The 15,527-nt window shown below is 40.6% G+C and overlaps 1 protein-coding gene across 3 annotated transcripts in view; it reads left to right on the top strand.

Annotated features, from left to right (window-relative positions):
- The window catches only part of epha3 (eph receptor A3), a 245,408-nt gene that overhangs the window by 12,635 nt on the left and 217,246 nt on the right, over window positions 1-15,527 (top strand). For all 3 annotated transcript variants that reach the window (XM_043701197.2, XM_043701195.2, XM_043701196.2), the window contains exon 2: window positions 8,289-8,353. In XM_043701197.2, coding sequence (XP_043557132.2) covers window positions 8,289-8,353 — 65 coding nt within the window. The remainder of the gene's footprint in view (window positions 1-8,288; window positions 8,354-15,527) is intronic.

The raw sequence follows: 15,527 nt of genomic DNA, 5'->3' as shown, positions 1-15,527 counted from the left end.
GCTCTGCTCTTGGCATTTTCTGTTCTTGCTTCATTTCTCCTGCTCCCCTGGTGATTTAAATCTGTGCTTGTTCCACTCATACTCCAGTTCTCCCCCTGCTCCTCCAGTGCCCTCTCCAGATTCCTGTTTTCTCCACGCTCTCGCTCGCTGCATGTTTTTGTTTTCACCGTGTTACACTTCCCTGTTGTTCCTGCTCTACTCATGGTCCCGCTGTGTTCTGCTCCCCTTGGATTTCAACTCTCTCCAGACTGCTGTCAAGAATAACCTGACTCTGCAGTGAAAAGTAAACACTCCCATCTCACTCATATTTGTAAGTAATTACTTTTCCTAGAAGCCTTATTAAAATGTTTACTATGCAACACTTTCATATTATATGCAATATAGTGTTTTAATTTGCATTCGTGTCCATTTGAAAAAAAGTGCTTCACCAAAAAGCCTTCAGTGCTACTGCCTGAAAATGGTTCATTTTCTTCGAGGTTTGCTCCAAGTACTTTCTGAGATGATGAAAAGATTCCTTGGTATGAATATGTTAATTGGTGTTCTTGAGCATTCCAGTTGCTGCATGGAAGTTTGCATGAATTCATGTTAGAGCAGTGAAAATCCTTGATAGGAGAGGGTACAGGAGGAGAGAGAGAAGAGCAATATTAATAAACGGTCAGTGTATAATCATTTAGAGTCCTTAGGCCAGAGACAGCTTGGACCACTCAACTCCTGTTGTCTATTGTACAAAACACATTTCCATGCACTTCTTTAAAATTACTATGGTACATAATCTTACTTCCAAAAGATTAAACAAATCCTCTTTTGACAGGATCAAAACAGAATACATTCTAAAAGTTATTGATGGTGAGAAGTGTGAATGCATGCTGGTGCATTCAATAGTGGATGTTTACTGCTGTTCTTATTATTCATTCATGGGATGAGGGCATCGCTGTCCAGGCCAGCATTTATTGCCCATCCCAGAGGGCAGTTAAGAATCAATGACATTGCTGAGGATCTGGAGTCATATTGTAGTCCAGACCAGGTTAGGATGGCTGTTTCCTTCCCTGAAGGACATTAGTGAAGAAGATGGGTTTTTCCAATGGTTTCGACAATGGTTTCATGGTCCTCGCTCTTAATTCCAATTTTTGTTTTGTTTTCAATTTAAATTCTAACATCTCCTGTGGTGGGGTTCAAACCCAAGTTCCCAGAAATTTACTTGGGTCTCTGGATTGACAGTCCAGTGATAATTCCACTAGGCCATTAATTTAAAAACATTTGCTTTAAAGAAGATGTTAATAAATTTACTTTAAATCAATCCATATCTCCAATAGAAGTTGTGAAGAAGAGAGTATGTTAAACATTTTGCCAGTAGTAATTTCTGGCATCCTGTTTCAATATTTTAAAACTAAAATATGTTTGAGATATAAAAGAGGAAAAGTTGACATTAATTTTTAAATTTTATCTTCATGGTTTTGAAATGTGGTTTTGATAACCTTAGCTTGACAGCATAAGCCAATTTAAGTAAAAAAAGCTTTTTACTTGTATCAGTATATCCTCAGTCCATTGGCTTGCCAGCAATGTCTCAAAGTAAACATTCTTATTCTAGCTTTCAAATCTCTCCCTAGGTCAATTCTATGTCTTCTAACCATCCTAGAACATTTTATTCTTCTGACCTCTTGCACAAGGCAAATTTCCTTTATCCCAGTTGTGAAAGCCATCAGTATTAAACTCTGTAATTTCCTTCTGAGTACCTTTCCAAGTCTCAACCTGTCTTCCCAACTCTCAACCTGTCTTCCCTCCCTTAGACGTTCCTGAAATCCTACTTCTTTGACCAGTCTTCATTTGTGGCTTGATATCAGAGTTTGTCTGAAATGATCTTAAGAAGAGTCTTGAAACCTTGTACAAAGTTGAACAAATTGTCTAAATATAAGATATAGTTTTTATAATATATCTTATTGGAATTTAGATTAGATTACTTACAGTGTGGAAACAGGCCCTTCAGCCCAACAAATGCACACTTATCCGTTGAAGCGCACCCACCCTCCTACATTTACCCCTTCACCTAACACTACGGGCAATTTAACATGGCCAATTCACCTAACTTGCACATTTTTGGACTGTAGGAGGAAACTGGAGCACACCCACACAGACACGGGGAGAATGTGTAAATTCCACACAGTCAGTCGCCTGAGATGGGAATTGAACCCGGGTCTCTGGTGCTGTGAGGCAGCAGTGCTAACCACTGTGCTGCCCTGGGTTGATACAGGGTTCTGGAAGAAACAGATGCAATATTAGCCAATTGTGCATTGTGTGATTTGTATCCTGTGAATTTAGAATAGACTCCTGATTGGAATTATTGTAACTGTATGTTGACATGATAGAATCATAGAATCCCTGAAGAATCCCATCAATTGCACACTGCCCCTCTGAAGAGCATCCCATCCAGACTCACACCTTCTACCTTATTACCTTGCATTTCCCATGGCTAATCCACCTAGTCTGCACATCCCTGGACCCTATCTTGCAATTTAGCACATCATTAGACTGTGGGAGGAAACCGAAGGACCCAGGGGAAACCCATGCAGACACGGAAAGAATGTACAAATGTACAGTCAATCGAGGCTGGAATCGAACATTGGTTCCTGGCACTGTGAGGCAGCAGTGCTAACCCTAAGCCACCATGTCTTCCCATGACAATTTAAGAAGATAAATTTCTGGTTGATTCTCAATCAAAGGATATGTATCATGTACAGTTACATAAAAATCCATGCATCTTTTCATATTTTGAAGACTTAGTATTTCCAGAAAGCGTTACTTTTGAGTTGGAAGACAACCTTGCAGTTGATTTCACAGTTCTGCAATGTTCAGCCAATAAATCGTCAATGATGAAAACCTTCAGGAATCATGTGCTTGAGCCTGGTTTCAAAATGAGTTTCAAGCCTTCAGCACGTCTGTCCAGCTCCCAGCTTCCGCTCACTATGTCCTGCCATACATGTTTATATCTTCTGCAAGCAGTATTTCTTTTAATTTTCTTCTGCAGCAGAAGTTATTTTAAGTATTGTGTATTATAGCTTGGCCTGTGGTTGTGCAAGTCTTGCTGCATTTTCTGTCTAATTCCTCATTGTCATGTGTCACTGAATCTATACAGAAATCCAATTTTGAGCAGCCAGATTTTTAGGAGTTGATGATTTAATTTTATTTCTTGTCTCACTTAACACGCACATGTTCTTCGAATGAATTTGGCATCTAATGCCAATCTGTACCAAATTGTAGGCAATACTACAGGACAATACACTGAATTTGAAATTTCCTAAATTGATATACAGTAATGTAAAATTGCAAAAGCTCATCAGAATGTGGATGAACATAATCATACAGATTAACATGGTCATGGAGGAGGTTTGCATTCAAATCCAGGTTCTGGAGGGCATTCATGGTTATGCCTAGAAAACATCTACGAAAGAGGTGGTCACATCACAAAATATTTCTCTATTTCAGTTTCAGCAATTAACTTTTAAATGTAGTTAACTTACCTTTTAAATGTATTAACATTTCCATTAAAATGTACAGAGGGATGTTGCTCATGTTCATATAGTGTTGTTCTATTGATATTACCAACAGTAATTTAACACTTAGCCCTTTTGCTACCAAACAAAATATACCAAATCTATTCTTAATGCAAAAGAACTTGCCAACATTTTATGTTAGTGCTCTATTTTCACCAAGTTCCTAACTTCTTTTTGGATAAGTAGTTATTTTTAAAAGCATGGATTATTGTGCTGAATCAACTAGAGTATACATCCCAATAACAATCATAATGCAGTGATCCTGCAGATCAGGAGGGATCCATAGAGCATATGGGGCAGCACAGTGGCTCAGTGGTTTGCACTGCTGCAGAGGAGGAAGTGAGGACTGTAGATACCGGTGCTCAGAGTCACGGGTATAGTGCTGGCAAAGCACAGCTGGTCAGGCAGCGTCTTTTGGAGCAGGAGAATCAACGTTTTGGGCATAAGCCCTTCATCAGGAATTTGCACTGCTGCCTCAGTGTCAGGGACCCAAGTTGAATTCCACCCTTGGACAAATGTCTATGTGGCATTTGCACATCCTCCCTGTATCTGTATGGATTTCCTCTGGGTGCTCTGATTTCCTCCCACAGTTCAAAGATGTGCAGGTTATGTGGATAGCCATGCTAAATTACTCATACTGTGCAGGCTATGTGGATTGGCCATGGGAAATGTAGAGTTATAGGGATAGGGTGGGATGCCCTTTTGAGGGTTGGTGTGGACTCAATGAGCTGAATGGCCTGCTTCCACACTGCAGGAATTCTATGAAATAATTCATTAAATTTACGTCAAAGCATGTATGGATGACTGCAGTTCTTGTAGAGGATGGTAGTGCATAACCATGGATGGTGTTAAGCATTAATTTGATATGTGCCATTCATTGATCATATGGCAATATTATGCAGGGTTAAATGACCAAATACCTATCAATAACAGTGTAACTACTAGATATTTAATTGAACTGTTGTGCAACTGTTCATCTCCATTCATAATCCATTGTGTTCTAGTCCATCACTGGTATTCATTTAGAATGAAACTGCAGACCCTTACCTTGAAACATGCCAAATATACTTTACAAATCCACTCCTGCCTGATAACCACCCCAGAACGACTCTGGTGTCAAGTTTAAATTGGGCTTTTGTCTTGATCTATAAATGACTGACTATATCAAACCAATCACTCTTCTTCAAGAATATGGCATACTGTAATATTTTCATATCAGCAAGCAACTTAGTCTGAATTTTTTAAGTCTGCTCAAGTCTGGAGGTACATAACAGTATGTATTCTTCACAATTGCATGTTTTGTATTTACTCAAGAAGGGCCTGCTGTCTTCCTGAGGGTTCTTGCTCTTTCATGTATGGAGGTAGGGGTCTGAAGCCAGCAAGGGCCTTCGACTGAATATGTTGATCAGCCTCTAATTATGTTGTCAGGGTTTGACTGTAATTATAACCTGAGGGTTGCCTGTGGAAATTATTGTGCCTTTTCCATGACGCAAAGCAGGAAAGGAAAAGAACCAGGGCTACAAGGTAAAGAAGAGGGAAATGGTTCGCCTTTTTCTTTTAAATTTCTCTTTGGAGCTCGGAGAAGTTAAGAGTCCTCTGAATCAGACAAGGAAGACCTGGGTCATCCTTGGCTCAGTCATCATGTCATCGACCATTCATTCAGTCCCTTTTGATGGTCTCTTGTTCTCTAACATTCTGCTTTCTATGGGTGTTTGAGTGGGAATAACAGGAGTTGAATCATGTTAAAAATGAAGTTACTATCTCCTGGTGGTCATGCTAGTGAGATTGAAACACTCTTCTATCTGCTGCCCCGCCATCCCGTCCAACCCCTACCCCAGTCCCAACAACCACCCCAGAAAGACTGCAATCTCAATTTTAAATTGGGCCTTTATCTTGGCCTATTAATAATTGCTTACTGTTGCATATCACAGCTAAGATTCCTCATAAAAACTAGACTGTTGTAACCTCCTATGGATTGAATACATCTGCTATTTCGTGGATGTCACAACCCTGTGGTGTAATGCTTTCGTGAGTCTTGCAACTTTGCTGTTAACTGTTCATTGCAGTTTCCTTACACCCTTCTGCCTACACATCAGCACAACTAATGCTATGTGTTGCTGTTTCCATTTGCACATTGGAATCATAGTTAATGCATACAATTATATAAAATAACAGCTGCCGTGGAGGGCGTGAAGAACCGTCATTCATCACATTATATTCTGATATTCAGAGACAGTTAGTCCTGTAGTTTAACAATTCATTTGTTTCATCAGTTGAATTGCAGCCAAGAAATATTGCCCACAGTCACCATTACACATATGTAGAATTGTCTCCTTTTCTCTAACAGAACTAAAAAGTATTCAACGCAAGGAAATAACAATTCTCTGGTAGCAGACACATCTTAACTGCTAACTGCAGCAAGTCCTTTGAACAGATGTTCCAATCTGCGAAGGTGGTGATGATTCACACATAGCCTAAGTTTGATTCAATAAAACCTGTGAAAGTGCAATTTGAGAAAGGGAGTAAAAAGGTGTTAGAATTTAACGAGAAATTCGCAGATTAATGGGACAACACCTGGAGAGACTTCAGGAGGCTCACTTTAATTTAAGCCTAACTAAGAGGGTGGAAGTACTTTGGAGTAGACAACTGGGTTAAGTATTTGATATTTGCACCACTCACCCCAGTTGCTGAATGTGACATTCACAGTATGTTCTCCAGCGATAACTGTACTCCAATTGCTTTCGCTTCTGAATAACTAAGTTCAAACTGGGGAACGAATTTAATTTTGAAAAATTGTATTTAGAGCATGATAATGAATCAACAGGGCATTCTGCATTCAGTCCAATCCTTTTTTTCTAATGCCCACCATTATATAAAATAACAGCTGCTGTCGAGGGCGTTGACAACCGTCATTCATCACATTATATTCTGATATTCAGAGACAGTTAGTCCTGTAGTTTAACATTTGACTTATTTCATCAGTTGAATTGCAGCCAGGAAATGTTGACTGCAGTCACCATTACACATATGTAGAAGTGGGCGGCATGGTAGCTCAGTGGTCAGCACTGCTGCCTCACACTTCCATGGACCTGGGTTTGACTCCAGGCTCGGGCAACTGCCTGTGTGGAGTTTGCACATTCTCCCTGTGTCTGTGTGGGTTTCCTCCAGTGCTCTAGTTTCCTCTCACAGTCTAAAGATATGCAGGTCAGGTGAATTGGCCATGCTAAATTGCCCCATTGTGTTCAGGGATGTGTAGGTCACGGGAAATGTAAAGTAATAGGGTAGGGGGATGGGTCTGGGTGGGATACTCTGCTGAGGGTCGGTGTGGACATGTTGGGCCTAATAGCCTGTTTCCACATTGTAGTGATTCTATGAAATTCATTATCGTCTATTTCACTGAGCCATTCAACTCAAATGCTCCATTCCCACTTCAGTGATTCCAGATCAAGTGGGTTTTGAATACATAACTTTAATCTCAGTATAGAACTAAGGGAATATTGCCTCCTTGAAAATGATCTTTCAGCTGTTAAGCCAATGCCAGTTCTAATAGAAGCCAAGCATTTTGGGTCTGTTTCAAAGAGTGAGCTCTCTTGGTATCGTCACCACCTCTCATCATATATGTCCAATATTGGTAAAAATGAAATACTTAGTCAATTATTCATTTGCTGTTTGCAGGGTCAGGTTTTCTTTAATACATAACAACAGAACTTCCAAAGTAGTTATTTAACTGTGAATCATTGTGAGGTATTCAGAAGATATGATTAACATGTGAATACATCCTTTTCTTAGTGCAAATGTGCATTGACAATACCCTCCCTGTCCACTGAAGTTTTACATAATTATGAGTATCAAAAGCAAACATATGTTTTAAAACTGTTAAATAGATGAGAGAACTATTTTTGTTTAACTGTGACAATACATTTCTCTCATTCTGAGCCAAGAATCACATTTCATGACAAATTCATTATGTATTTCTCAAGACTCAGTTGTAACATTATAATCTCTGACAAAAACAAATTAAATGTGACAACCCCGAACAATAGCCATCTTTAACATTGAGACAAGCAAGCATTTCCACAGTTGAGGTTCAAGGAGAATCTGAGAGCAGACCACTACAACAATAAAAGCACTTCACAAAAATGCAAGTTAATGTAATAAATCATCCCGAGGCATTTCACAGGAAAATTACCAAATATGGTTTGACACAGAGCTACACAAGGAGGTACCAGGGCCGAAGGACAAAGGCTTTGTCAAGGAGATGAGTTTTGCTGAGTGTGTTAAAGGAACATAGCAACATAATAGAAGTTAGGATTTAAATTCCAGTTCTCAGTGACTCACCAGTTGAAGGCATTGTTGTCAATGGTACTCAATTAACATGTTTGGCTTTACATTTTGGATATTGTAATTCTACCATCTGTACTGTAAAATCTAATACAGCAAAGTCACCAATGATGTGTATTTTGATGGGATTCAGTGCACAATTGTTGAAAAACATGTTTTCTTTGATTTTGGAATTAGTTTGCATTGCAATTGGGATTTGTATTATGTCCTGTATCAGTACTTCTGGATGGGAATGAATTAGAAATGACTTGCTATGTTGAGAACCCACACTCTGATCAGATGTGCATTTATTTGAAATTGTAGGTCATGATTAAATTGCATGAGAGAGTCCAATCATGAAGAAGGCTTGGTGAAGAAATGTGGGACTTGTTGTTTATTAGCTGTTGTCTGTTTCCACAGTGAACCTCCTGGATTCTAAAGCAGTTCAAGGAGAGCTGGGATGGATATCTTATCCGATACATGGGGTAAGTGCAGAAGTGCAACCTGCAAAATATACACAATGGCCCTTGTTCTTGGCTTCACTGAAGGATGGGTTTAAGGCGAAGGCAGAAAAGTGGCAGCAAAACTATGCTATTGAGAGGTATTCGCTTATAGGTTAATCGTGGTTTGGAGGAGGCGGTGTTGGACTGGGGTGGACTAAGTTAAAAATCACACAACACCAGGTGATAGTCCAACAGGTTTATTTGGAATCACTACCTTTCGAAGCACTGCTCCTTCATCAGGTAGTTATGGAGCAGGACCATAAGGCACAGAATTTATAGCAAAAGCTTACAATGTCATGCATATATATGAAATATATTAAACAAACTTAGATTTAGTCTTTCATCTTTTAGAATGGTTTTGCTAGTTTCAACTTGTTAATATGTAAATCCCAGAACTTCTTTTAAGTCACATTCTCAAGATAAATTCAGGTTTTCTAATAAAATGTGTCACCTCAGCTCAGACAATGCATTAAAGGTGTAAGGTTAAAGTCTGTCTGTGTCCCAATCTTGAGTCAGACTGGTTCTATTTCTAAAGTGGGATTTACAGAATCTTACATGGATTAACTATAGGTTATGCATTTTTTGAGCAAAATGAAATATCATTCTGCAAATATAGATTCACCCCATGAATGTATATGTGTTTGCGTTCAGGAGAGACAGAGAGTGAATGTGTATATGTGAGTGAATATATTAGATTAGATTACTTACAGTGTGGAAACAGGCCCTTCGTCCCAACAAGTCCACATTGCCCCGCCGAAGCGCAACCCACCCATACCCCTACATCTACCCCTTACCTAACACTACGGGCAATTTAGCATGGCCAATTCACCTAACCTGCACATCTTTGGACTGTGGGAGGAAACCGGAGCACCCGGAGGAAACCCACGCAGACACGGGGAGAATGTGCAAACTCCACACAGTCAGTCGCCTGAGGCTGGAATCGAACAGCCATAAACATATATGTGTGTGTGCAGGAGTAGTACATCACGTACTACTCCATGTTCTTTGCAGCCTGTAACACATTATTGATGAGGGTGAGACCATCCCCACGCCTCCATTTCTGCCCTTTAAACAACCACCAAACCTTAAACAGACCATTATTTGCAGCAAACTGCCCAGCCTCCAGGACAGCATCAACCACAACACTGTACAGATCAGAGTGGTGCTGGAAAAGCACAGCAGGTCAGGGAGCATCTAAGGAGCAGGAAAATCGACGTTTCAGGCAAAAGCCCTTCATCTGGAAGGCTTTTGCCTGAAACGTCGATTTTCCTGCTCCTCGGATGCTGCCTGACCTGCTGTGCTTTTCCAGCACCACTCTGATATGTGAGACAATGTGTGCACGTAAGCTTGGTAAAGTGTGTGTATGAGTGTGATGGGGTATAAGCCTGTGAGATGGTACAAACATGGGTGTGAATGTGGCGGGTGTATGTATGTGCGTATGAGAGAGAGTTTGTGTACGAGAGTATGTGTGTGTGTAAAAGAGAGAGAGAGAGAGAGAGGTGGGGGGGGGAGTGTATAGTGCAGTGAGGTCACCTGTAGTGTGACATGAACTCAAGGTGCCGGTTGAGGCCATCCCCATGAGTTTTGAACTTGGCCATCAGCTTCTGCTTGGCCACTTTGCGTTGTTGCTTGTCCCAAAGTCCATCTTGGAAGATGGTCACCCAAAGATCCGAGGCCAAATTAGATTACATTACAGTGTGGAAACAGGCCCTTCGGCCCAACAAGTCCATACCGACCCGCCGAAGCGAAACCCACCCATACCCTTATGTCCCTGACCACTGAAGTGTTTGACTGGGAAGGAACACTCCTGCCTGGTGATTGTTGTACAGTGTCCCTTCATCAGTTGTAGTGTCTGCTCGATCTCACCAATGTATCATGCCTCAGGGCATCCTTGCCTGCACTGTATGAGATAGACAACTTTGGTCAAGTCACATGAATACCTGCCACGTACATGGTGAGTGGCGTACCCTTGTGTAATGGTGGTCTCTGTGTTGACACTCTGACACGTCTTGCAGTGGCTGCTGTGACAGGGTTGTACAGTGTTGTGGCAAAAGTGAGGACTGCAGATGCTGGAAACTAGAGTTTAGATCAGAGTGGTGCTGGAAAAGCACAGCAGGTCAGGCAGCATCCGAGGAGCAGGAAAATCGCCGTTTCAGGCAAAAGCCTTCCAGATGAAGGGCTTTTGCCCGAAACATCGATTTTCCTGCTCCTTGGATGCTCCCTGACCTGCTGTGCTTTTCCAGCACCACTCTGATCTGTACAGTGTTGTGGTTGATGTTGTCCTGGAGGCTGGGCAGTTTGCTGCAAATAATGGTCTGTTTAAGGTTTGGTGGTTGTTTAAAGGGCAGAAATGGAGGCGTGGGGATGGTCTCATCCTCATCAATAATGTGTTACAGGCTGCAAAGAACATGGAGTAGTACGTGATGTACTACTCCTGCACACACACATATATGTTTATGGGTGAATCTGTATTTGCAGAATTATATTTTAGTTTGCTCAAAAAGTACATAACCTACAGTCAATCCATGTAAAATTCTGTAAATCCCACTTTTAGAAATAGGACCAATCTGACTCAAGATTGGGACACAGATAGACTTTAACCTTACATCCTTTAATGCATTGTCTGAGCTGAGATGACACATTTTGTTAGAAAACCTGAAGTTATCTTGAGAATGTGACTTAAAATGAGTTCTGGGATTTACATGTTAACAAACTGAAACTAGCAAAACCATTCTCAAAAATGAAAGACTTAATCTAAGTTTGTTTAATTTATTTCAGCGGTATGACACTGTAATCTTTTGCTATAAATTCTATGTCTTATGGTCCTGCTCCACAGCTACCTGATTAAGGAGCAGTGCTCCAAAAGCTAGTGTTTCCAAATAAAACTGTTGGACTATAACTTGGTGTTGTGATTTTTAACCTTATAGTTTAAGGTTTAACAATGCTGAATGTTTCTGCTTGGAAAAACTTGTCCAAAATATAAGAAGCATTGTATCTCCTGTCTGTTTCTTCAGATTATTTACCTATTTCTTTGTAAATGCTTACTACAATCTTTAATTTGGCTGAATGACAAGCTGAAGTTGCAGACAGGCCTCTGGAACTGTAAGTGTTGTCAACACTTGATCTCAAATGAACAAACCTTTTAAGTTGTAAAGCCAAAGTTCAGAGGGATCACTTTAACCATGGGCGATAATGAACTAGTTACCTGGTACCTTGGGATAGTTGGATAGAATGCATAATAAACAACCAATTTGATGCCCATTTTACACTATTTCCCAACTGTAATATTATTTCTCCTTCCCCTTCACTCCCCCAGGCTTCCCTCATGTCATGTAATATAAAGTGTGGTTTTCTGATTTCAGATTTTTGGCAGGGAGCCGTGCTTGCAAGAGACATATGTTGTAAGTTAGAGTGGGCAGGGGATATTGTGGTACAGTGGTAGTGTCCCTTCATTTGAGTCAGGAGGACCTGCGTTGAAAACCCACATGTTCCAGTGGCGTGTAATGTGATCCCTGAACAGATTGAATAGCAAATACATATTTTGAGCATCAAAATTGGGCTGAGAACAGGATAAATCATCATTGAGACCTACTGCTTGATTATTATCCAGTGACCCATTTGGAAAGTGTGCTTGTGTATGGGTACTGTCAGAACTAGATTATGTGTGACAAAATGCTAACAGGTAGTTTTATATTCAGAATAAGTGAACAACTTCAGAAATGGAGTGTAGATAAATATCTCTGTCTTTCACCTCAGAAATGTTTGGTATGTCCTATAATATAACCCCTCTGCTAATTTAAATAGGCAACACAAAAGATTCACCTCGTTCTGTAATCTGTTAAAATTCAAGAAGCAAAGAATTATCACAGATGTCACTAGTTAAAGTAAAAATTAACAACTTTATTCTTTACATCCAACAGAAAATATTAAAACCAACAACTACTTACAACACATTTCTCTTGAGCCTATCTTTTATCTCCCATTCTACAATGCTAACCCAATTTTTAAAAATCCCGATTAATATTTAGAAAAAAAATCACGTGTAAAAGCCAGTCAACTTTGCCGACTCTTCTCTGTAGATTCTCTCCAGGTCGGCCTCGATGTTCTGCTGCATGAACTCCCCACACACAGGTACCTTTCAGAAAGCTGTTCAGCTAGCAGTCCGCATTTGTTGGGCTTTGACAGTTCTCCCCCTAACTGTTTAAAATGTCTGGTTCTATACCACAAAACATTGAATCGTTTCATTAGTTTTAATATTATCAAAATACTAAATTCAAATTTGATTGGATTTTGGTATCTTGGGGCATAACTTAAACTGATTGTCCAAATTTGAATTTGTTTTTGTTTCATGGAAACCCATGTGCTTCTATTTGTTTCAACCAAAGGTTACATTGTTCAGGTCACTCAGTGCTTTTAGTCCTTGCTAGCTTTTCAATTCACTTAAAGGTACAGTACACTTCTACACCTTCATAACGCACTTTACACAGGTACGAGAATGTGGTGCTGGTAAGGTACAGCAGGTCAGGCAGCACCTGAGGAGCAGGAGAATTGATGTTTCAGACATAAGCCCTTCATCAGGATGCTGCCTGACCTGCTGTGCTTTCCTAGCATCATGCTCTCGACTATGATCTCCAGCATCTGCAGTCCTCACTTTCTCCTACTTTACACAGGTAGCAAAGTTTAAAATAGTTAAGCAGAAACAATCTTTGCCTCAGCCTGAAGCTGATCAAATCTTTTACTAAGTGTTTTAAATGAACCTATTTATACTCATACCGATTTAGAGACTATGCTGTCTGGATTTAGATATATTCTCCATCTGTTCTTGAGTTTAGTCCTTATTTAGTTCATAGTTCATACGTGCCTGTCTCCCACAGGCACGTATTTCACATACAGATAAGTGGCATGACACATGCATCATCTATAACAGCTTGTCGTTAATCTTCATGCTTTATAGGCTCCAGCAAATATGCCAGGTAAAATATGATTTGTATCAAATAACATAACATTATTATAAATATGAAGATTTGTAGCTGTAATATCAAAGTAGTTTTATTATTAAAGGGATGTAATAATGTTAAAAAATAACATAACTATTTCTCAAAATATTCCACCCAGACCATTGCTCAAACAATTCTGTTTCATCCTCAATTTGGCTTCCACCACTGTAAGGCATAATCTAACACACACACAGACCTTTTTTAAATTAGCAGTAATGGCAGCATGAAGTGTTCAACAAATCACAGTATTGACTATTTCTGAAAATGCTATGTAATTACAGCCCATTGCCCACACTTGATTTCTTTAATCTCTAACCAAAACTCAAATGAATACTGATGTGGTTATCACAGCAAAATGTTTGTTCAAGAAGATCACAAGAAGTTGAAAGTGAAAACAAACTCTGAGAAAAAGCACTTTTCGAAATGGGACAGTTCTTGCCTTAGCAGAATTGGGTAATAATGAGTGGAAAGCCCTTTTAAGTCACTTTCAATTTTGATTTTGATTGAAGTAAGCAGCAATCATTCAGAATGAATTCATCTCATGTCCGCAAAAAATAATGTGTTAGGATCAAGTGAGGTAGAGTCATAGAGATGTACAGCATGGAAACAGACTCTTCAGACCAACTCGTCCATGCTGACCTGATATCCCAACCCAATCTAGTCCCATTTGCCAACACTTGGCTCATATCCCTCTAAACCCTTCCTATTCACATACTCATCCAGATGCCTTTTAAATGTTGTAATCATACCAGCTTCCACCACTTCCTCTGGCAGCTCATTCCATACATGCACCACCCTCTGCATGAAAAAGTTGCCCTTTAGATCCCTTTTAAATCTTTCCCCTATCATCTTAAATGTCTAGTTTTGGACTCCCCCCATTCTGGGGAAAAGACTTGTCTCCTTACCCTATCCATTTCCCTTGTGATTTTATAAACCCCTATAAGGTCACCCCTCAGCTTCCAATGCTCCAGGGTAAACAGCCCCGGCCTGTTCAGCCTCTCCCCATACCTCAAAACCTCCAACCCTGGCAACATCCTTGTGAATCTTTTTTGAACCCTTTCAAGTTTCACAATATCCTTCCTATAGCAGAGAGACCAGAATTGTACGCAGTATTCCAGGATCTTAACGTTTTTACAATCTTAAAACTGACCCTAACAGCCCTTTTCCAGATTTAACAGGGATGGAAGGAGGAATGGGCAGCCAACCCATACAAAGAGGAGATGGCTATTTAACTATTGCAATAAGGCTAGCAACCTTGAATTTAGTCTGCAGGTTTAATCCTGGCCAAGTGCATTTCCAAGGCTTTGGGGAAACCCGTCAACTGAAATGAGGAAAGAACAGCTTTGGAGAAGAGCAAAGTGCCTTTTTACAGTACGACTTGTGACCTGGGATGAACATGATTGTTGGCACCTGGGCACCCAAAGCTAACCCTCTTGCATTGCGTTGTAATGTCATCAAACAGATTCCCTGCTCCTTCCTTTCCACGAGTATATAATTCCACCTCATGTAACTCCAGATAAGAGGATTGAACTATCATTATCCCCCCTCTTCAAAGTCAGCCTGGACTGATGGACCTGATCCCCTTGCCCTTGACAGGCACACCATTCCAGACAAGCAGGAGGCTGGAAGAGCACAGTCAGCCAGGGAACATTAGGTGGTGGAGAAGTCAATATTTTGGGTATAACCCTCCTTCAGGACTATGAATGGGGGGTGTGTGGTGGGGATAGGGGAGCTGCAGACAAAGTGGGGGGCAAGAAGGAGGATTTTTGGGTGGGGAGATAGGTGGAGTGGTAAGGTGGTGATAGGTGAACACAGGTAGAGTGTCCAGCCTGGTTTGCTGATTGAAGGAATGAATCCGGTTGGTGGCTGGAAGGAAGGGTCAGTAAGTAGAATGGAAGGCGGGGGGAAGGGACTGGAAAGGGAGTCAGGGAATGGTTGGGAGGGTAATTTGAAACTGTAGAACCCAATGTTGAGTCCTCCAGGCTGTAGGCTGCCCAGGCAGAAGATGACTTGTTGTTCCTCCAATTGCGGTCTGATTCACTGTGGCAATGGAGGTCATGTCAGAGAGAGAATGGGAAGGGGAGTTGAAATGGGCAATGACTGGGAGGTTAGGTCAACCCTTGTGGGCCCAGCTGAGATACTCAGTGAAATATGCCCTT

The sequence above is a fragment of the Chiloscyllium plagiosum genome, unplaced genomic scaffold, assembly GCF_037043375.1.
Source record: "Chiloscyllium plagiosum isolate Xiang-an unplaced genomic scaffold, Cpla_swu_hap1 HiC_scaffold_12, whole genome shotgun sequence".
Taxonomy (NCBI): Eukaryota; Metazoa; Chordata; class Chondrichthyes; order Orectolobiformes; family Hemiscylliidae; genus Chiloscyllium; species Chiloscyllium plagiosum.
Note: the sequence above shows the minus strand (reverse complement) of the source record. Positions and strands in the feature narration are given on the sequence as shown.